The 22,799-nt window shown below is 32.7% G+C and overlaps 3 protein-coding genes across 8 annotated transcripts; 2 read left to right on the top strand and 1 right to left on the bottom strand.

Annotated features, from left to right (window-relative positions):
* Nucleotides 1-3,253: 3,253 nt before the first annotated feature.
* Nucleotides 3,254-7,848, bottom strand: Ns2 (nucleostemin 2). The gene is given in 4 exon segments (XM_072538246.1): nucleotides 3,254-4,295; nucleotides 6,465-6,939; nucleotides 6,941-7,174; nucleotides 7,483-7,848. Coding segments are annotated over 4 exon segments (1,914 nt in total). The 5' UTR covers nucleotides 7,693-7,848; the 3' UTR covers nucleotides 3,254-3,300.
* Nucleotides 7,849-8,451: 603 nt separating this feature from the next.
* On the top strand, nucleotides 8,452-13,054 carry LOC140445857 (uncharacterized). 2 transcript variants are annotated; one of them, XM_072538244.1, is made up of 8 exons: nucleotides 8,452-9,168; nucleotides 9,317-9,421; nucleotides 9,547-9,669; nucleotides 9,819-9,923; nucleotides 10,046-10,590; nucleotides 10,647-11,056; nucleotides 11,116-11,725; nucleotides 12,481-13,054. In XM_072538244.1, the coding sequence occupies exons 1-5, from the start codon at nucleotides 8,798-8,800 to the stop codon at nucleotides 10,179-10,181; spliced, it is 840 nt and encodes a 279-aa protein (XP_072394345.1). In that variant the 5' UTR covers nucleotides 8,452-8,797; the 3' UTR covers nucleotides 10,182-10,590; nucleotides 10,647-11,056; nucleotides 11,116-11,725; nucleotides 12,481-13,054. The 2 variants fall into 2 exon arrangements, with proteins under 2 accessions (XP_072394345.1, XP_072394344.1); XM_072538243.1 differs by having other exon boundaries at nucleotides 10,046-11,056.
* Nucleotides 13,055-17,400: 4,346 nt separating this feature from the next.
* Nucleotides 17,401-22,304, top strand: LOC140445856 (THAP domain-containing protein 1-like). Of its 5 annotated transcripts, none has more exons than XM_072538241.1 (5): nucleotides 17,402-18,179; nucleotides 18,328-18,432; nucleotides 18,558-18,909; nucleotides 19,639-20,179; nucleotides 20,851-22,304. In XM_072538241.1, the coding sequence occupies exons 1-3, from the start codon at nucleotides 17,803-17,805 to the stop codon at nucleotides 18,691-18,693; spliced, it is 618 nt and encodes a 205-aa protein (XP_072394342.1). In that variant the 5' UTR covers nucleotides 17,402-17,802; the 3' UTR covers nucleotides 18,694-18,909; nucleotides 19,639-20,179; nucleotides 20,851-22,304. The 5 variants fall into 5 exon arrangements, with proteins under 5 accessions (XP_072394343.1, XP_072394342.1, XP_072394341.1 ...); XM_072538240.1 differs by having other exon boundaries at nucleotides 18,558-19,111; XM_072538242.1 differs by lacking the exon at nucleotides 18,558-18,909 and having other exon boundaries at nucleotides 17,401-18,179.
* The last annotated feature ends 495 nt before the right edge of the window (nucleotides 22,305-22,799 follow it).

Raw genomic sequence — 22,799 nt, 5'->3', positions numbered from 1 at the left:
AAGCTTTCTTTTCCTTTACTATCTTCTTTGAATTTCTTGTTCTTTTGTTCCGTTCGAGCTTAATTCAATTTCCAGACATGTGAAACTTTCTAATGATTCAATATCGTCCTCTGTGCATCTGTTTTCGCTAGCTCTATTGTCTGTGTTAGCTTTTTGGTCTTTTGAAATATTTATTTGTAGTCTGATCTTTTTTGCTACTATTTTGACTTGTATATTTCTGTCGGCACTTTCGTTCTGCGAGACGTAATGCTGATGTCTTAGGCATAGGAATCAATCAGTATTATTTGTTAGGAGATTTTCACTGCGAGACAATGCTGATGTCATAGGCATAGGAGGCAATCAGTATTATTTGTTAGGAGATTTTCACTTCCTAAATTCAACTGTCGTATCACATATTCGAAAGACAGGTTGAATAGTGTCGGTACCAACCCGTCTTCTTGCTTTAATTCTTTGACTATTGAAAAGTTCTCGGCGAGTTCATTTTTCATTGTGACAGTTGCTGTTGAAGAGTCCATTGTTGCTTTTACTAGTCTAGTGTATTTTTGAGGGATGTTAAAGCTATGTAATATTTGATATAACTTGTGTCTATCGAGTCGTAGGCCTTTTCGAATATGTTGTGGACGTCAATGTCGCATTCTCGCGATTTGTTTAGAATCTTTCTTTACGGAAACCGGTTTGATATTCCCCGACAATATTTTCAATTAATTGTTGGAGCCATTTGTTGAGTATGTAAGTAAAAATTTTGTACGCTGTGCACAAGAGAGTAATGCCGCAATATTTTTTGTATTTCGTTTTATCCTCTTTTTTATACATCGGATATATAATCCCGGTTTTCCAGTCGTTAGGAAACTTTTCATTATTCCAAATCTTGTTAATGAAAACCTGTATTTATCCTATTAGGTATTTGCTACCTAATTTATATAGTTCAGATGGGACGTTGTCAATACCCTAAGCCTTGTTATTTATTGGGCTCGTCTTGTTTGTTTTAAAGATTCCATCGTCGGGGTTCTATATTTTCGGTGTCTTACTCAATGCGATGCATGTCTATATGCTCTTTATTTTCTTGCCTCCCTAAAAGAGTTTGGAAATAGGTTTTCCAGACTGATTTTATTTTTCTTGGATTGCTGGTTATCTGTCCTTGAATTGTATCCTCTTAAATTGAGTACGTATTTTATGCTTCTCTTATATCGTTGTTTTGAATATTTTCTTTCATGTTCTGTATATTACGGTTTTAGTATTTTCCTTTCTCTGTTTGGCATATTTTATCGGCCCTTCGTCTTGCATATTCGTAGATTGCTCTACTTTGATTTTTTCTTACTTGTGCCTATGATCCTTTTTGTAGAGCAACCTTTCTCGCATCATTTTCCTTCTTTAAACCTGTCGCCCTCAGAAATTCATGCACCATTCTTCCCAGTTGTAAGCCAAATTTCCCTCCATTGACAAAGGTTGAATTTCATTGCCGACTACGTTACTTTTTATTTTTACAACGACTAGTTGGTTCTGCTCAACAGTATCTTGTTCTTCCATGTTCATTTTATGTCTTGACTGTTTTTAATAATAAATCTCTTTTTGCTTTTAACACTCCAACACGTGTTCTTAGGTTATGTTTCGGCTTTTGTAACTATTATAATGACTCTTATATTCTCGATATTTGACTTATTTTTTTTTACTTCTGACACCAAGTTTGTTCTAATCTGTGAGCTTTTTATTATAATAGACGACTCATTTCTGTATATTTTATTGATTACAAGACAAACTAATACTAACACATATAATTATCTCTAAAGACCCGTCTGTCGACTGTCAACGTCTGGCCTTCTCTTTCGCCCCCGGGCTTCTTCTATTTGACATGTCACTAATGTCAAGGTAGGTTTACAAATATTAAGGTAGATTTATAACTTAACACAACATAACAGTGTTTTGATGTAGTGAGTGGTTACCAATGGTTCCTAAGAAAAGTTCTTCTTTGCCTACATGCACATTCATATCTCCTAATACGATATTGATATTATTTCTCGGTGAGGTGTTTCGTCCTTCTAGCTGTTCGTAGACCTCTTCTTTTATTTCTATGTTCTTTTGTTGGCCAGTGTATGTTGATGGAAATATTAAAGAATTTTATTTTTATTCTTAGTTTACATATTCTCTCGTTCACTGCTTTAAAATCTTATATGGCGTGTTTCATATTATTGTTAACTACTTCGGCTGATGGTTTGAGGTTGGAAAGGATCTTGGAAATGGTATGGGTGGCTAATGTTCATACTGTAATAAAACTCCGAGTAATGTTCACTGTTTCCGACGAAAGAGTCGAAGGTTCTAGAAATAGAACGCAGCTTCTGCCAAAAAATCCTGCTCTCACATCCCCGAAGGATTTTGTATCGTAACCACTAAGTGCATTGCATGGGAAGATATGGATGAAAGTAGATGTTATCCAGTCGTCGGACCTTTCGACGGAGAAAAAAGATTTGAGAGTTTTCCAAATCTTTTTGCTTATCAGGTGCATAACCTTTACTCCAACCTCTTGTTTCTTTTGACACCTCTGCTGTGATGACTGCTCCATATTTTGTATTCTCTAGCATTTTAATTGCTTTTTAAACCACCGACATTAGAATTTTTGGGTTCTCTCTTTGCAGTGAATTCGTCACGATTTGTATCCGGAGGATCATCTGCACAGTCTTTGATAATATTTACTCCATACCGTAGTACTCTATACAGAATAGTCAATAACAATTTAAGACATGCTGATAATTAAGTTTAGCTAGAAACGGATAAAGATGACTTACATATGCTTTGTCTGATATGTTCAGTGGACGTCAATTGCAAGTGTTTCCAAGGAAGTCGACTGTCTGTTTTGTTTTTACTGGGAAGGGATTGAAGAGAACATTTATGTCTTAAGAAACTTTTCCCACTTTTAGAAACATATCGCAGTATTTTTGTATAGTGAATAAACCGTGCAAAATCTTTAATAACTCATTCAAAATCTAATTATTCAAAATTCACCCAGACCATTTATATCTCGTCAGAAAGATTTTTTTCTCAAAGTTTTGTTCGTTTTCATTCTGACACAATAAAGCACTACATGAACCTGTGGAGGATTAAATTTTAAATATGGATAATATTATCATCATGCTCGTAACGAAAACCGCCGCAACTGATGCAATGCTATTATTATTATTACATTACTCATTAAAAAAAAGATATTTGAGAAAACTTGGATGCCATAAAGAAACAGTTTTAGAACAGCATAAATAAAACATTTGTTTAAAAAGAACAACTTTATTTACATACAATTATAAATATAATTTATTTTTTCTTACTTCTATTTCTATTCTTAACATTAGTAACTTCATAAAAGTTACTACCGACTTTTTTCCGTTTCTGACTCCTATCAATAGCTCTTTTTTGTTTACTTGTCAACTTTTTCTTAACTACTTCTTTCTCATTTCCTCCTTTACCCGTTTTAGACTTGAGTTTTGAAAGATTCTTTACTGGACCACTCGAAGAATCTTCATTTAATTGACTATCTTCATCGTTTGTTTCCATATCTGAATAAAAGCTGATATCTGAATCTGAACTGTCGTCCTCCTTGGTGTTCTGTTCTGTAGTGGCCTTTTCTGACTCTTCAACATCACTTTCACTATCAGATTTATCGTTAGTTTTGGAAGTACTGTTTAAATCTTTGATAGGTTCTAAGTCTCTAACATCTTCTCCTTCAAACGTAAGATTAACTCTAATCTTTCTATAATCTTGGACTACTCCTACAGGTTCATCTTCAGAAGCTTCTTGTGTTTGTGCTAAAGGTTGTTCGTAACCGGGCGGGCAACAATAAAATGGTAGCTTACCTCTTTGCCAGTCATTCAAAATCATTTTTGATACACCAGTGATATCAGGTTCCCCTTTCTTTAATAGTTTTCCAGACTTATGCGCAATCTTTTCTAAAAAGTCAATAGAATCATTCCACTGATCTACTTTATAAGTTTTTCTAATGTATTCCGGCTTAACTCTTTCCAAAACAAGCTTTACATAATCTTCAGGGTTGTTAACTAATTCCACCCTTACTACTCCTTTTAATACCTTCTCAGAATCTGTTTCTGCAGAAGGATAAACAACACCTGGGCAATCTATAAGGTATATCCTCTTCATTAGTGTTATGTACTGCCACACTTTAGTCTCACCCGCTATTGGTGCTACTTTACAAACTTTTTTGCTTCGTAGGGTATTAATGACAGAAGATTTACCAACGTTGGGGTATCCTATAAAACCTACTGATATTTGTTTCTTGTCTATGTGCAGTTTTGCTAAAACAAAAACAATATACATTATACACAAATAAAACGGAAAGTTTAATAAATATATAGACCGTTTAATAAATATATAGGCCAATGTTAACGATAACTGGGAAATAAGCAAAGAAATAAGAATATGCATTGAAAAAGCCAGAGTCGCCTTCTGTAAATTAGAGAAAATTCCCATTAATAGAGATATTACATTAAACCTTAAAATCAGATTAATATGTTGCTACATATTCTTCACATTGCTGTATGACATGGAGAGCTGGACTCTTACAGCAATACTAATGAAAAAACTTGAGGCCTTTGAGATGTGGATTTACAGACGAATATTGCAAATAAGTTGGGTTGATCGAATAACAAATGAAATAGTTTTACACTGAATGAAAATGAGCACAGAAATAACAAAAACAATAAAAATTCGAAAGTTACAATATTTTGGCCATATAACGGCCAATAGAAGTATAACCTTCTACACCTCATAATACAGGGCAAGATCGCTGGAAGAAGAGGTCCAGGCTGAAGAAGAACATAGTGGCTCCCAAATCTCCGAGAGTGGTATTAAGAGACATACGCTAATCTGTTTGAAGTTGCCTTAAACAAATTATTGTTGCCAATATGATCGCCAACATTCGATAATTGAACAGGGTAGTAAAAGAAGAAGATGGACCTTTGGATGACCAAAAACCTAAATGCTCAGCTGTGATCACTATACTAAAACTATACAAAAATCACAAAAATAAAAGATTTATAAAATCATAATACTGTTATGTGACTGTAATTACGGTCCTGTAATATCTCGAAATTCTACCTGGAATTATATCAATGCTTTATTTTCCTGGAATTTTCCTAACAATCCAATGGGAGTCAATATCCAGAACCAATCAGCAGAATACCAATTAGAGCTGTGCGAACTACAGTCCGATTTGTTTTTTCAAGCGAAGAAAAATGAAGACATTAGTACCTTTTGAAAGTTAGTCTCCAAGGATCGTTTTCCTAAACTTCGCAACTTTGTGTTGAAACTATATTCAATGTTTGGTCGTACGTATATATGTGAAAGTACATTTTCTGATTTGAAGCATATTAAATCTAAAACACGTAATCGCATGGAAAACGATTCTCTGGAAGCGTGTATTCGACTCACTACGACTAGCATAGATATAGATGTGCAAAAGTTAGTAGAGAATAAACCCTTGCCTCAAATTTCCCATTGATTTTTTATTTTATGATAATTTTAAACATAACATGTAAATTGTAACCCATAATAAACTACTTGTAAATAATATTTCGTTTGTATATTATTTTTTAAAATAAACTTTTTTTTGAATGAGTCGAGTTCTTTGGCCCTTCATAATAATTTCAAATTCAATATGGCCCGCAACGTCTAAAAGGTTGGACCAAACTGATCTAGAACATCTGTTCGTGTATAAAAACAGCGATGGCGTCACTTTGAAGTTGTAAAGAGTTATGATAATTTAATTAATGAGATATTTGTTATTTAGTTCAGTATTATTAAGTTTTTATGTAGTAAGTGAGTTAAATAAAATTAGTTTAACTACATGTACTTCACCTAATGCCTGATAGCCTAAGATCCCACTCCAGGATCACTATGTTCATAACGTAATTAATCACTCTCACATTTTTAAATACATTTAACATTAGGAGAACTGAATGTAGATATATGCGTAGATATATAATGATATACATATTATCACTTGTCAAACCAGTGTCGCGGCACCCTAACTCTATTTGAGTTTATCTTTCCCACATTCTTAACAGCTGGCAATCCTAATTTTCGCCCATTTTTTCTCAGGAAACCTTATATCATCATATTAAGAAAATAATTAGCTTTAATTTGATATAAAAAACATCCATATATGTCATGAGCAGCATATTTTATTTAAAAAATAAATGAATGAAATAAAATATTTGTCAAAAACTAATTACTATTAATTGAATTAAAAATATTTGAGGCCACTTTTTGACTGGTAACCTATTATCAATGTATTCTCCTAATTTTAAATGTATGTAAAAATGTGAGTTTGATGAACTATGTTATGAACATAGTAATTCTGCAGTAAAATCTTGTACTATGAACCCACAGAAAAACAACAAGACACTACACTCAAATGATTATTTTTAATAAAAAAATTCGATTTATAAATTAAAAATATTTACCTAATTGCCTTAAAAGGTTAATGAGAGATCCTTTGCCGAAGGGATGTGTAATGCTAGCATGGAAAGCCACAGTTGGATATTCTTTATTTAATATAGCAACCCATCTCTGTGTAACCCAAGTGGGAACCAAATCAACTTTGTTTAAAATAAATATAAGATGTTTATGAGGTTTCTCTGTCTTCAAATACTTTTCCAAATAAGCAGATCTAGTTCCCATTGGATCTCTTGCATCTAAAACTTGTAACAAAACATCAGAACTGTCAACAACCTTGTACAGTTCATTCCATATTCTTTTTGATTGACCTGCTGCCATAACCCAGTCTCTAGGTAAATCACGGACTCCACCATCATCTCGAACTACATTTGAGTCTTTATCTTGAGAATATTCATTAGCAGACTTGTCTGCTAACTCAGTTAATTCTTCCAGACCTTTTACGCCAATATTTGGTCTCTTTCTACTTTTCTTTGGGCCAAAAAACACTTTCAAAACTCTCTGTATCTAACAGATGTACTCTAGCATTTTTGGCTTTTTCATTAAGCAAAGTTATAGGTAGTGTAGTGGGTTTCATAACCACTTGAAATGGATTTTTTAGTGCACTTCCTACCTCTGTTTGAAATTTTTGTAAGCTATTTTGTGAAATTACTCTACTGTTTCCGAACCACTTCTGATTTGGCTCCACTCTAGCTTGTGTACCTGATGGTAACCTTCCCTAAAAAAAAAAATAGAGAATGAATCAGTGTAGTTTCAAAATTATACACAATATTGTTACGAAAGTTCCGTAAGATTTATCCCACAAGTTCCTTGACGAAAAAGAAGAAGTAGTTTGAGAACATTCAAAAAAATATTCAGAAGATAATCAGAGAAAATATCACAAAATGTTTAAAACTAGAATTGTCTGTGGAAAAATATACATTGCAAAGTGAATAATATGATCCAACGATCCTTACTAATAATAACTTTTAGCGCTAAGATATTTGGATTCAGCATAAATTTAAGACAGATTTAAAAAGTATTTACCTGAAAAGGTGCTGGTGTGAGAATTTTACCAGTTTTGTCTCTTTTAGCTTTAAAATTTCTATACATCTGTAGTCTTTTTATTGTTCCCTTAGTTCTAACTTTGGATACCCCCTTTAATCCTTCAGTCGGCCGTTCTGGATTCATCGAATGATTCGATCTGTTGAACCCCTGCTTTCGAGGGGCTCCTGTTGTGGATCTTACTTTCGGCATTTTAAAAAAAAAATCCTGTGTTTAACTGAACAATAATTATTTTATTTAACCCTATTTCACTTTTTCACTGCCACTTCACTACACCTAAAAATCTAAAAATAATGTACACACGTGTATTTCATTTTATTCAAAAATGTCAAATTAACTGACACTACTGACAGTAGTGACAGTACTGTTTTTTGTTTTTTATGACATACGGTTGGCCATGTGGCCATACATTGAGTTATTATTTAGCTAACTACAAAGCTTGATGATGTAATAATATATTTCATTATTTTTGTAAATTGAATCGTTGACCGATTGTTCAGTAAATTTTAATTAGAAGATGCGTTAATTTTTTGTCAGAATTATTTAAAATCTAAGTCTGGATGAAATTTCTATTCCACTGTACCACAGAATATATAACTATTGTGACTGTACTGACTGTACTCTCATCACAGAATAAATAATAATTGTTTTATTATTCTGTGCCCTTAAAATGTAATATATTATTTTAGAAAGCTTATTTTGTAGATTGTTGATAATTGAGCCGTTCCGTTCGTATTTAGTTGAAAATGTACTTTAGTGTAAGTGTCCTGGACGAATTATTTCGGGAGGTTGCACTTTTATATCTGTCTTGTAGGTGAAAGTATCGTTTAAACCAACCTAGAAACAGCACCATAGACATCATAAATAGACATAAATAGACAGAATAAACAGCAATTGTTTATTATTCTGTGTCATAAGAATACCGCAAACCGCAAATCGAATGCTGATGTCAGACTACAGGTTCTGTGACTACAGTAAAATCCCCGTAAAATATCAGAAAAATAACAATTGTTTATTTTGTGTTAAATTGTTTATTATTCTGTGGTAAAATAAACAGCCTACGTTTGTTGTGATTGGTCCGTGAGTATATTTGACAGGTTTCATCATGATCCAGTGAGTGAGTAACGACGTCACTCGCAGAGTGATCAGCTGATTATAGTAGTCAGAAACTTCGAAACTTGCATCTTCAATCTTCATCCATAGTACTCTGATCTTCATCTTGCATCTGTATAGTGTTGAGTGTAGTTATCAGTCAAGTTTCCGAGTTTTTTCCATTTTTTTTTTTAATTTTTACGATATGCGTTGTGCAGTATTTGGTTGTTCCTCTGATAACCAGAGCAAGCGAAATCCTTGCCCTGACACGAGGTTTTTTCGTTTCCCTAAAGAGGAAAATCTAATAAAACAATGGGTACACGCCACCGGTAGGAAAGATAACTTTAACTCAAAAACAGCTTCTATTTGTTCAAAGCATTTTTCCGATACTGACTTTTATACAAATCTTAAGCATCAACTGCTGAATTATCGCCCGAAAAATTATCGGGGCTTGAAAAAAGATGTTGTTCCCAACAAGAATTTGCCTATGATGAAACCTGAGGTTTCTAGGTTAGGCCACGGTGCCGCATTAAAAAAAAGTCAAAGGAAACAAGTCATTGATGAATTATTAAGCAGGTAAGTTAAATGTAATTTTTTTTTCTCTAAAATAGGTAGGTATATTAGAATTTGGTGAAGGTTTTCATAAAGATATAAGCTTCTATACAATTTCTTAGCAATCTCTTACTTATTGCATGTTTGTACATTTATTATTTAATTCTTGTAGCAAATGTGAAGGTTCTGAGGTTAACATTAAACAAGAAGACATTGAAGATAACTCTCAAAGTTTTATCCAGGGTAATGGCTTTAGCAATAATGCTACAGAGAAAAGGTAAATTTATCTAAAATTTCTGCTTTCAAACTTAAAATTATAGAATGTGTCAGAGTGCTTCAAAACAAAATTAATATTGAATTTATGGTAATTATAAATTAATATTAAAAACAAAATATTTTTAGCACACAAAATGTTGTTCCCAACAAGAATTTGCTTATGGTGAAAACTGAAGTTTCTAGGATAGGCCATGATGGTGCTGTAAAAAAAAGGCAAAGAAAACAAGTATTTGATGAATTATTAAGCAGGTAAGTTAAATATAATTTTTTTTTGCTCTAAAATAGGTAGGTATATTAGAATTTTTTCAACGTTTTCATAAAGATATAAGCTTCTATACAATTTCTTAGCAATCTCTTACTTATTGCATGTCTGTACCTTTAATATTTAATTCTTGTAGCGAATGTGAAGTTTCTGGGGCTAACATTAAACAAGAAGACATTGAAGATAACTCTCAAAGTTTTATCCAGGCTAATGGCTTTAGCAATAATGCTGCAGAGAAAAGGTAAATTTATTTAAAATTTATGCTTTCAAATTTAAAATTATAGAATGTGTGGTGTTTCAAAACAAAATTAATATTGAATTTATGGTAATTATAAATTAATATTAAAAACAAAATATTTTTAGCACACAAACAGAACCACTAATAAACCAGAACCAAGAACTGATTAATGAAATTTCACTTCTAAAGCAACAACTAAATGCAGTAACAGCAAAGGTATCTACATTGGAAAATACTATTTCGGCCTGGAAAAAAAATTAAAAATAAACTAATATTGTGGTCTACATCCTGAATTTTAAAAGTCATAGCATTATATTCAGCTGGACCTCAAGCTTACAGACTTATGATAAGAGATTTTCCATATTCAGGAGTATCTACATTTCAATCATGGCTGAAACAAATTAAAATACAGATAGATACATAAAAAACACTTTAAAAATTGTAGAATACTTCAGTTTTAGCACAAACAATAAAGTATATATGTATGTAAATCAAAAAAGAGTATGTCTACGATAAATGTAAGGACCAAGTATTGCAGCCATTTGCTATATGCAAGTCATAAGGTTGACAGGTCTATTTAACCAGTGGAAACAACCTATGCATTACAATTACGACACAAAAATGACTTTTTCTATCCTATCCGAGAATATTGCATTTATTGTAGAAGCAGGTGAGTACCAGCATAGTATATTTGGGCACTCATATTTACTTATAAATTTTCTCTAGGTTTCCAAGTAGTAGCTATGGTTTGTGATTTTGAGAGTGGAAATTGAGGACTGCACACTGAATTAGAAATTTCAGAATCCAAACCTTACTTTTAAAACCCACACAATGGTGAAAATGTTTATGTTTGTTAAAGCTAATCAGAAATTATTTTGTGGGCAAAGACTTTATTTTTAATGGAAAAAAACTATATAAGGACTGTGCTGAATCTGTTCTCGATGCTACAACAGGTTCAGATTTAAAAATTACACACAAAGCACACAAAGAAAAGCTCAATGTAAGAGGAGGTCAAAGACAGAGAGTAAAGTATGCTGCAAAATAATTCTTCCCTACTGTATCAAAGTAGGTGTGACATGCTTGGTATTATCAATCAAGGCACAAATTGGACAGAATTGCCAGATGTTTTTAAATTAGTAAGTGTTACAATTTGTAAGGGCAACATTAATTACAAATTGTTTTTAATTTGTTATAGGTGAACAACTGGTTTGACATATTCAATGTTAGCAACACTCAAACCATAAACTGAGGTTAAGGTGGGTTTCCACATTCACTGATTATTGGCACCAGCATTGGTTTCCACACATTTCTGTTGTTTTAAACGAGTGTGGCTTTTAAAGTGGCATCAACTGCAATAGTATGTGCAAGTATAATGTTACTGTGCAAATTTTAGCATTAGAAATGCAAAAAATACTGGAGAAAACATATCTGGAACAAACAAAGTAGAAAAAACGAAAGGGCAGATGATGGGTCTGTCCATGGGTATTACATCGAAGTATGTTGGGGACATTTAATAGTTTAATAGAAGAGTTCGCTCATGAAGACCTGGAAGTATACTTGAATCATCTTAGAATGACTCAAAACCAGTTTGAGTTTTTATTAGAATGTATATCCAATAAAATCCAAAAGTCAGATACTCACTTGAGAGATGCAATATCAGCTCTTGTAAAATTAAGATTTTTGGCTTCTGGAGATTAATTTGCATCTTTACAGTACACATATATAGAATTCTCAAAAGTGGTATTTCCAAATTTATCACAGAACTTCTAGAGGCTATTTATGAAGCATTGAAAGAATACATAAAGGTAAGATACTAATTTTATTTTTACAATATTACAGTCGTAAATAATAAATTTATATATCTATAAATATTATTAAATATTGTACAATAAGGCTGAGTACATGTTTGTCCAAGCTGCATGTAATATATCTGAAGGTTCACATTGAGTGTAATACTGTTTTTGTACAGTTGGTTGAATAACATTATCCACATGTCTATTCTATAACATAATGAAGCACTTGAAGTGGATGGTGAAATCAATGAAGAATGTTGCTGTAGTACTGTTACGTTGGATATAGCTGCTTTGTGTCCCAGTCTCTCTACTAAATAATTTAATATTGCAGGCTGGCTTTCTAAGGTGGCCTTTTAGTGGAAGCTGTCTTAAATAAGCTGCAACACGCCAAATATTTCAAATTCGTCGGGTGTTTCTTGAGAATTGTCTACTTTATTTACTATGTCTTGTAGACTACTGACTGCTGCAGTTACACTGTCAACATTGCGTCTTACGAAAGCCTTGGTTCCTGGGGTTGGCGAAAGGACTATTCACTGTAGTTTCTTCCTCATACGAATAAAACTGCTACTCCTCGATATGTTGCTGCTCTTCATTATTTCCTTGTTGTTACTGGATTCAATTCTCAACCATTTATATTGTTTAACCAAATTCTTGTTATGTTGTATTATTACGACAATTACAAATTTATTATATATAAACTATTTGGACGCTTTAAGAACTACGTGTTTGTTAAACTTTTAGAAAATTCTATATTTTTCGTGTTCTAGGTGCCCATAACAGAAAATGAGTGGAACGTGGTTTCGCAATACGATGGAAATTCCCTGGATGTGTTGGTGCAATTGACGGAAAGCACGACATAATTAGGTGTCCTAAAAAAAGTGGCTCTATGTTTTATAACTACAAAAAAAAGTTTCAGCACAATCTCGCTTGCTTTAGTGGACCATAAATACTGTTTTATGTATTTAGACATGGGTGTTGTGGTGTGTTGCTAGAAGAAAATCAGATGGCGGGGTCTTTGTCGTTCTTCTTTAAAAATGGCAATTGAAAAAAACACTTGGAATATGCCAAATAATTCTATCATTGTAGGTGATGCCGCTTTTCCTTTAAAAAGCTATCTGTTAAAGCCCCATTCACGAAGCGGTGCGCTCACATTTGAGCAAAAGACTACGCAGCGTAACAAATGTTGGAAGTTACAATCATGCAAGACACGCAACACAGTCTAGGGATAGATCTGCTCAGTATTTTGTTGGAGGAGGAAGAATTCTATGGTAACATGACAGAATTTAATTTGTAATATTCTATTATTATACTTTATATATATATATTATAACAAAATTATATATTATAACAAAACTCTAAAAGCAACAAAGTATTCTTTATATCCCATGTTTCCACAATTCCTTTGAGAAACCGGTCAGCAACATCATACCAACCTAATGTTGGTTTATATATAGCATCTGTTGATGTTGAGGTATACGCATTTCGAATGCTGTGTATTTTGGATTTTGCAGCAATAATATCAAAGTTAAGATAGGAGATAAAAACAGCCAGAAAACTACAGAAGTATATAAACTTGTTAAATACTACCCTAAAGCTTACAACTAAAATTTTACAAGAGCTAATGAAACAGAGGATAAGTTAAACAGATGAGCAAAAGTGTTTTCGTAGTGGTAGATCGTGTACAGGTGTAATATTGGCAATAAATCAAATTACTGAGAAATCACTAGAGTATAATAGACCAACATTTCTGTGTATGATTAGCTCAAAGAAAGCATTTGACAAAGTGACTCAAATATGTAATCCATCTTCTGTATAGTAGAGAAGCTCCCCTAAATATTATAAAAACTATTGAAAAAATCTACCAAAACAACAAAATGAAAGTCAGAATAGATGGACAACTTACAGAACCTATAGAAATAGATAGCGGAAAACTCATTGAGCTCTATGTTTACACTGTGTGATTTGTCATGCGGCTCGTCATGGCTTGTCACAAGAGAATAGGACGGTACCTATTCCGCATGATAAAATCATATGATTTTCGGCAATAATACTGGTAACACCAACATATATCGCGCCATATTCTTATATCAATTCAGCGACATTTCCTTACCGAGAGACAACATCCTTTATTTATTTTTTGTTTGTTGCATTGATATTGAGCCTATTGTCCAATCTGTACTATTGTATCGTATTTTTCTTTTATTATTTATTCTTAGTTTACTGTTTTAGAGTCCTATTAGTAATAATTTTAGTTTAGTTTCTTTATTAATTATTTTTAATTTGGTATAATATAAACACTAAATTTGATATGTCCCGTCCACTATTTCTTCGTAAGAGCCACCTGCGAGCCAAAGGCGTCTGATCTTTTTCTTCTTACTATTAGTTGTACGGAGTTGTTGCCGGCGTATTATTATTAAAAGTCGGGAAGCCAATGCAAGCAAAGATGTATTTTCCAACCTAATAGTTATTACCTATACCGTGTCTTATATCTCTATGGCCATAAACAAAAAGAAAAAACAAGAAAACCTCATTGTCACTCATATTATAGTCGACGTCATAACTTATCATGCAGTGTAAACACGATTTTTTAAAACATCATAGAAACGTGGTATCATAACAAATCTCATATGATAAAATCATGTAGTGTAAAGTCGACTTTAATCATTGATGAAATCATCAAAATCGTTAACAAAAAAAAAAGATACAGAATGAGAAACAAATAAGTAAAAATACTCTGTTACGCAGACGACGCAATATTAATAGCTCAAGATGAAGATACTCTGTAAAGACTGATCCGTAGATTTAACATAAGCGCAAAATAATTTAATATGACAATCTCATCTCAGAAAACTAAAGAAATATTAAAAATAGAAATTAATGGCATCAGTATTGAACAAGTAATGGAAATAAAATACCTTGGAATTGAACTGTCCAGCTATGGAGATCTGTACAAAGAAGAGAGAGATCAGTTGTTGTCTATACCACTCTATACTTGTTCGGTGACTGCTTACACTCATGATACTATGAATAACATACTGATCTTAACATTAACATCTTAATCATAGTATCATGCTTACACTATTAATACTAATTCTTCTTTTTTTAATGAAAGAAGTCTTTAATAAAAGTTTATTTAAGCTGTTAATACTGTGAGCTAGGAACTTTTGTGTTGTAGGTTTCCAGCTATATATCTTTCAAAATGTGCCCGAGTTGAGTGAATGGACCTTACCTATACCACAGAGTCATCGAGCAAAAAGACAAAAGAGGGAATGTAAAGGTAGTGGGGGCAAAAATATTGTTAGACAGGAAGTGCCATCTTGAGAGGCCACAATAAACAAGGAAAGAGAGACTCTTTCCTTGTTTAAGAAATCAAATTTAGTTGGGTTATGTTATTGCTGATGTTATTGTTTGTCCCAACTGTCACATGAAAGATTATTTGTATTTTCTATTGAACTTTTTTAACAATTGTTTCACATTTTAGACTATTATTGTTATTATTTAATTAAAACTTTATTATGTTCTAGTGTTAAAAAAGTTTATTATGTATTAATATTATGTAATATTAATATTATGTAATATAACAAATAAATAGATAAATTAGAACCCCTACACCACTGTATGATTATTGTGAAGTGTCATGAAATTTAAATTTGGCGCATTCGTATTTCCGGATATGTCCGCCATCAGAGGCCACTTTTTTGGTCTCCTTTTCATCAAGGTTAGTAGATGTTAAGTAGGTTGTCTCGTAACTATGTGGGCGAAGCGAGGGGAAGGCAGAATGCTTACGTCACTCATACGACAAAGTCAAATTTGACAGTTGTCTGCACGTCTGAGTTTAAGTTCACGTTTGTTGTTGTCTCTCTCTATTCTATAGTATCATTAGTTCGTTTATTTGTTTAGTTATTGTTTAGTTTTTATTTTTAAGTATAGGTATAAGGACAATATTATTTATAGAGACTTATTATTTAGTTATTTGTGTACATAAACACTTGTGAAGTGTGTTTTCGTAGCCGTGATATCAAGGTTTATCATAACAATTATATGTAGTTTTGTACGTTATAATAATGATATATTTTTTAGATGAGATAAGTATATATAGCTTGAAGATTTGTGCTTAAAGGACTAATCATTTTTTGTATTTTAATCTAATAATAAATTATTTATATTACCTATTGGTTTTTTTTGTCTACAACTAGATATGATAAAAATGCTGCAAATTCCAGGAAAAACATAATAAGTAAGTTCCTACATATTTAGTATTTTTGCTTTTGAACTTTTTCTACTGTTTTTTTGGGTTTTTGTGCGAAATAAACTGTTATCTCAATTTAAAACACACAATATTATCACTATAATCAATTCTATTTTTTGTCATCAGACTATTGATTTTAGAAAAAAAAATTGATATAATTACTAACATAAGAACCACTTAACATCCCTATACCCAAGAAAATCCCAAAATATATTGCAAAACCTAAGTTTTTGAACTTTATATTAGCATTGAAGCTTATGGCAATTTTAAAAGTGTCGTATGGGTGACGTATTCCCGCCTTTAAAAAGCGAGCATTTGATTGGTCTATAGTTACGAGACAACCTACTTAAATATCTACTAACCTTGCCTTTTCATAACGATTAGATTCCCTCTTTTGTCTTTTTGCTCGATGCACAGAGTCCACAGAATAAATATCAGTCAGAATCCCACTCCATACTATATGTAGTATGTCCCACTCTCAGATGCCAGGTTTGAAGTTTGTCAGCACGCGATTGCCATATTTTAAACGGAAACATAGACTCGAATTGAGAAATTTGTGACGAGCTACGACAGAACTGTAATTTAAATTTTTAGAGATTAATAATTTAGTGGCAGAAGTATAGAGAAAGTGCCGATGAAGTTGGCTATAAACGTCATATCAAATTTGTGTTTGCTGTATTGCCATGTCCTTATTATGTATATGTTTTATGCCTCAAATATGCTTTGAAACAGTACATTTTTATTATATTATTTTATGAAATCGAGTATTTAAAAAAAAAAATTAAATCTATATGAAACACGAACGAAGAAATATTTGTTTTTTTTTTATATAAGTTGAAGTTAGTTATTAGAAAAAAAAATTATAATTGGCCTTTGGTAGATTAGCAAATAAACTTGGCAATACTGTCAAAATTTTGAAAACCCTAGTTGTCAGATTGCAACAGATGTTTAGCAGATTTCAATTTTATGACCATTTTCTTATAATTTTGGGATGAAATGGTACCTGAATACCGTCTTGTTAATGCATTAGCTAGTTACTGGAACTTATTCAGATCGTTACTACATTTAAATTTTGTGTATTTTATATACAAAATTTAAATTAAAAATAATGCCTACAACAATTGTTGAACCAGAAAGGGTGTTAAATGTACAAGAAATGCGTTTTAATTTAAGCGATTTAAGTTTTATAAGTGCGTTTGACGCTTTAGTGTGGTGCGTAATTTGATTAAAAATAGCATCCTTAAATTAAAGTTAATTTAAATTATAATAAATTAAATTTAAATTAATTAAACTTCTTTTAAAAACTTAAAAAGAATGTTTAGTAACATTAATTAATATTATATCGCATATATTTCGTGATTTATTTGTGATATGGCAACACTGCCAAATTCAAATCTGTATGTCATTTGTAGCTAACTTCATCGGCACTTTCTCTATACTTTTGCCAATTTAGTATATTTGAAATAATTTAATCTATTCTTCAACTAAAAGTACGAATAAAAGAGTGTGTATATTGTTATATGTCTATAGTTACCGTAAATAAATTAAACCGGGTTAATTTTTCTATGCACACCAGATAAAATGTCACTGAACAGCACTGGTTCCGTTTAAAACATGGCTGATTTCGTCTTCGCGAATGAGATGCGCGTACTTATTTTTTCAAGCAGAAGCAGAGAGTGGGCATTCTGATTGTTTATTATTGTTATCACATTCTGTGCCTATACCTGTATATATTTTTGCTACAGTACATAAGAATACTCTGTATTATTTATCTATGTGTCTAGTGCAGAGTGCAGTTATCAGACTTTTCGGAATTTTCTCCCAGTAGTATTTTTACGATATGCGTTGTGCAGTATTTGGCTGTTCCTCTGATAACCAGAGCAAGCGAAATCCTTGCCCTGACACGAGGTTTTTTCGTTTCCCTAAAGAGGAAAATCTAATAAAACAATGGGTACATGCCACCGGTAGGAAAGATAAATTGAACCCAAAGACATCTTATATTTGTTCAAAGCATTTCACTGAGACTGACTTTTATACAAATCTTAAGCATCAACTGCTGAATTATCGCCCGAAAAATTATCGGGGCTTGAAAAAAGATGTTGTTCCCAACAAGAATTTGCCTATGGTGATGGTCAAACCTGAGGTTTCTAGGATAGGCCACGGAGGCGCATTAAAAAAAAGGCAAAGGAAACAAGTCATTGATGAATTATTAAGCAGGTAAGTTAAATGTAATTTTTTTTCCTCTAAAATAGGTAGGTATATTAGAATTTTTTGAACGTTTTCATAAAGATATAAGCTTCTATACAATTTCTTAGCAATCGCTTACTTATTGCATGTTTGCACCTTTATTATTTAATTTTTGTAGTGAATGTGAAGTTTCTGGGGCCAACATTAAGCAAGAAGGCATTGAAGATGACTCTCAAAGTTGTATTCAGGGTAATGGCTTTAGCAATAGTGCTGCAGAGAAAAGGTAAATTTATCTAAAATTTATGCTTTCAAATTTAAAATTATAGAAAGTGTCAGAATGTTCCAAAACAAAATTAATATTGAATTTATGGTAATTATAAATTAATATAAAAAACAAAATATTTTTAGCACACAAGCAGAACCACTAATAAACCAGAATCAAGAACTGATTAATGAAATTTCACTTCTAAAGCAACAAATAAATGCAGTAACAGCAAAGGTATCTATATTGGAAGATACTATTTCGGCCTGGAAAAAAAATTAAAAACGAACTAAAATTGTGGTCTACATCCAAAATTTTAAAAGTCAAATCATTATATTCAGCTGGACCCCAAGCTTACAGATTTATGATAAAAAGAGATTCTCCATATCCAGCAGTATCTACATTGCAATCATGGCTGAAACAAATTAAAATTCAGCCCGGCACATAAAAAACACTTTAAAAATTGTAGAATACTCTAGTTTTAGCACAAAAGATAAAGTATGTATGTTTATTATTTGATGAAATGAAAATCAAAAAAGAGTATGTCTAAAATAAATGTGAGGACCAAGTATTACAGCCATTTGCATATGTGCCAGTCATAATGTTGACAGGTCTATTTAAACAGCTATGCATTACAATTACAACACAAAAATGACTTTTTTCAACCAATCTGCGATTATTACATTTGTACAAGAAGCAGGTGAGTACCAACATATCATATTTGGACATTCATATTTACTTATAAATTTTCTCTTGGTTTCCAAATAGTAGCTATGGTTTGTGATTTGGAGAGTGGAAATTAGGACTGCATACTGAATTAGAAATTTCAGAATCCAAACCTTACTTTTAAAACCCACACAATGGTGAAAATGTTTTTGTTTATATTTATTAAAGCTTATCAGAAATCATTTTGTTGGCAAAGGCTTTATTTTTAATGGAGAAGAACTATGTAAGGACTTTGTTGAATCTGTTCTTGGTGCTACAACAGGTTCATATTTAAAAATCACACACAAAACAGACAAAAAAAAGCTAAATGTAAGAGGAGATCAAAGACAGAGAGTTAAATATGCTGCAAAATTATTCTCCCATACTGTATCGTAGGTGCTACATGTTTAGTCTTATTAATCAAGACACAAATTTGCCACAATTGGCAGATGTTTTTAAATTAGTAAGTGTTACAATTTGTAAGGGCAACATTAATTACTAATTGTTTTTAATTTCGTATAGGTGAACAACTGGTTTGACATATTCAATGTTAGTGAAACTTGAACCATAAATTGGGCGTAAGGTGGGTCTCCACATGCACTGATTATTTCTGTTGTTTTAAACGAGCTTGGTTTTTAAAATGGCGTCAACTGCAATAGTACATGCAAGTAATAATGTTACTGTGCAAATTTTAGCATGAGAAATCCAAAAAATGAGAAAACATTGCAGAAAAAACGAAAGTGCAGATGGTGGGTCCATCCAAAAATATCACATTGAATTATGTTAGGGACATCTAATAGTTTAATAGAAGAGGTAGCTCATGAAGACCTGGAAGCATATTTGAATCAGAATCACTTCTCAAGTCCAATAAAATCTAAAAGTCAGATACTTGCATGAGAGATGCCATACCAGCTCGTGTAAAATTGCAAGTCATATTAAGATTTTTGGTTTCTGGAGATTCATTTGCACCTTCACAGTACCTACATACAGTAATTTGCATATTTCCAAATTTATCACAGAACTTCTAGAGGCTATTTATGAAGCATTGAAAGAATACATAAAGGTAAGATACTAATTTTATTTTTGCAATATTACAATCGTAAATAATATATTTATGTATCTATAAATATTAAATTGTGTACAATTAGGCTGAGTACATGTTGGTCCAAGCTGCATGTAATATATCTAAAGGTTCACACTCAGTGTAGTATTCTTTTGTACAGTTGGTTCTATTCTGAAACATATGAAGAAGCACTTGAAGTGGATGGTAAAATCAATCAAGAATTTGTAGTACTGTTACGTTGGATACAGTTGCTTTGTGTCCCAATCTTCTCTATAATAAATAATTTAATATTGCAGGCTGCTTTCTAAGGCGACCTTTTAGTGGAAGCAGTCTTAAATGAGCTGCCAAAAACACGCCAAATATTTCAAATTCGTCGGGTGTTTCTTGAGAATTGTCTACTTTATTTACTATGTCTTTGGTTCCTGGGTGGCGAAAGGACTATTCACTGTATTTTCTTCCTCATACAAATGAAACTGCTACTCCTCGATGTGTTGCTGCTCTTCTTCATTATTTCCTTGTTGTTACTTCAACCATTTATATTGTTTAACCAAATTCTTGTTATGTTGTATTATTACGACAATTACAAATTTATTATATATAAACTATTTGGACGCTTAAAAAACTATGTGCTTGTTAAACTTTTAGAAAATTCTATATTTTTCGTGTTCTAGGTGCCCATAACAGAAAATGAGTGGAACGTGGTTTCGCAATACGCTGGAAATTCCCTGGATGTGTTGGTGCAATTGACGGAAAGCACGACATAATTAGGTGTCCTAAAAAAAGTGGCTCTATGTTTTATAACGACAAAAAAAGTTTCAGCGCAATCTTGCTTGCTTTAATGGACCATAATTACTGTTTTATGTATTTAGACGTGGGTGTTGATGGAAGATAATCAGATGGCGGAGTCTTGGTCGTTCTACTTTAAAAATGGCAATTGAAAAAAACACTTTGAATATACCAAATAATTCTATCGTTGTAGGGGATGCCGCTTTTCCTTTAAAAAGCTATCTGTTAAAGCCCTATTCACGAAGCGGTGCGCTCACATTTGAGCAAAACAAGACGCAGCGTAACAAATGTTGGAAGTTACAATCATGCAAGAGACGCAGCACAGTCTAGGGATAGATATAATCAGTATTTTGTTGGAGCAGGAAGGGTTCTATGTCAACATGACAGAAGTTAATTTGTAATATGCTATTATTATACTTATAACAAAACTATAAAGGCAACAAGTATTCTTTATATCCCTTGTTTCCACAATTCCTTTCAGAAACCGGTCAGCAACATCATATCAACCTATAGTTGGTTTATATATAGCATCTGTTGATGTTCCGCTTTTATATGACGGTAACCTTATGATGCTCCAAGGTACACGCATTTCGAATGCTTCGTATTTTGGATTTTGCAGCATTAATATCAAAGTTAAAGTAAAGTTAAAGCGTTCTGGATCCTGGAATAGGGTATTAGCTCCTTCTTCTGCGAAGCTGTCAGCTTCATTACTTCCTGCAATTTCCTTGTGACCTGTCAGCCACATCAAAGTTACTTTGTTGCGTTCTGTCATCTTCTCGTGATTGTTTACAGTCCCAAATCAACTTTGACTTACAAGTAAATGACTTTAGAGTCTTTAAGGCGGCTTGGGTGTCTGAAAAAATTAAGACTTTTGCCCTCCAAGTGTCGGTTGAGACATTCTTGGGCGCTAATGTCTATAACATGTATTTCTGAAAGATAGTTTGAGCATTTCCAAGAAATTTGCAGAGCCTGAAATTGGATAAAGGCATATGAATCAAGTTGTCCATTGAAACATGTGACAACCACTAAAGATGTTCCCTGGTGGAACAAAGAGTTGGCTAAACTTAGGAAAAAGGTCAGACAACTCTTTAATATGGCAAAATGTACTGGTAGCTGTGACTCCTACAGAAGTGCCTTTAGTGAGTACAACAACTCTTTAAGGAAACTGTGCGAAGGGATAATAGAATTAGCTCCTGCACAACGACTCCAAAAAGTTCGCTCATAAGATCACACAAATGAAATCGGACTGATCAAAAAGCCGAATGGTGACTACATTTTAAAGAGTCATTTTTCTGGCTTTCAACAAATACTAGAGGATGAACCGCAAAGTATCCAAGGGGCCTCGATAGATCCAGCAGGCAGCAAGCAGAAAAAATCTTTACAAAATTCAAAAATAAATGGGCCGTTGAAAGATCCAAACCTTTTAAATCCCCGAGTAAAGATGGAATATGCTTTACTCCAAAAAAGCTTCATGCAAATGTAGCCACGCGACTACAACGGCTTTTCATAGCAAGCCTTGTTAGGTCACATTTCAAAAGCGAAACTCTTAATGAGGAAACCGCTTCACACACATCAATTTGCCTACCAGACAGGCAAAGCCACTATAAATGCTCTGAACTCCCTAGTCCAACGTATTGAAAACAGAATAGTGGCAAAAGATAATCACAAGTCATACAATAAACTTTGATAATGCACAAGAAGAATGCGGAGTGATTCACTGCCTTAAACGAATCAGAGAGCTGTAAGTAAGAGCGGCAAATATTCCATCAGGAATGAAAGGCCTTGATGAGCCTATTATTTTCAATGTTGACGAGCGCTCCCAGGTATATAAATT

Source organism: Diabrotica undecimpunctata, chromosome 7, assembly GCF_040954645.1.
Source record: "Diabrotica undecimpunctata isolate CICGRU chromosome 7, icDiaUnde3, whole genome shotgun sequence".
In the NCBI taxonomy this organism is placed as follows: domain Eukaryota; kingdom Metazoa; phylum Arthropoda; class Insecta; order Coleoptera; family Chrysomelidae; genus Diabrotica; species Diabrotica undecimpunctata.
Note: the sequence above shows the minus strand (reverse complement) of the source record. Positions and strands in the feature narration are given on the sequence as shown.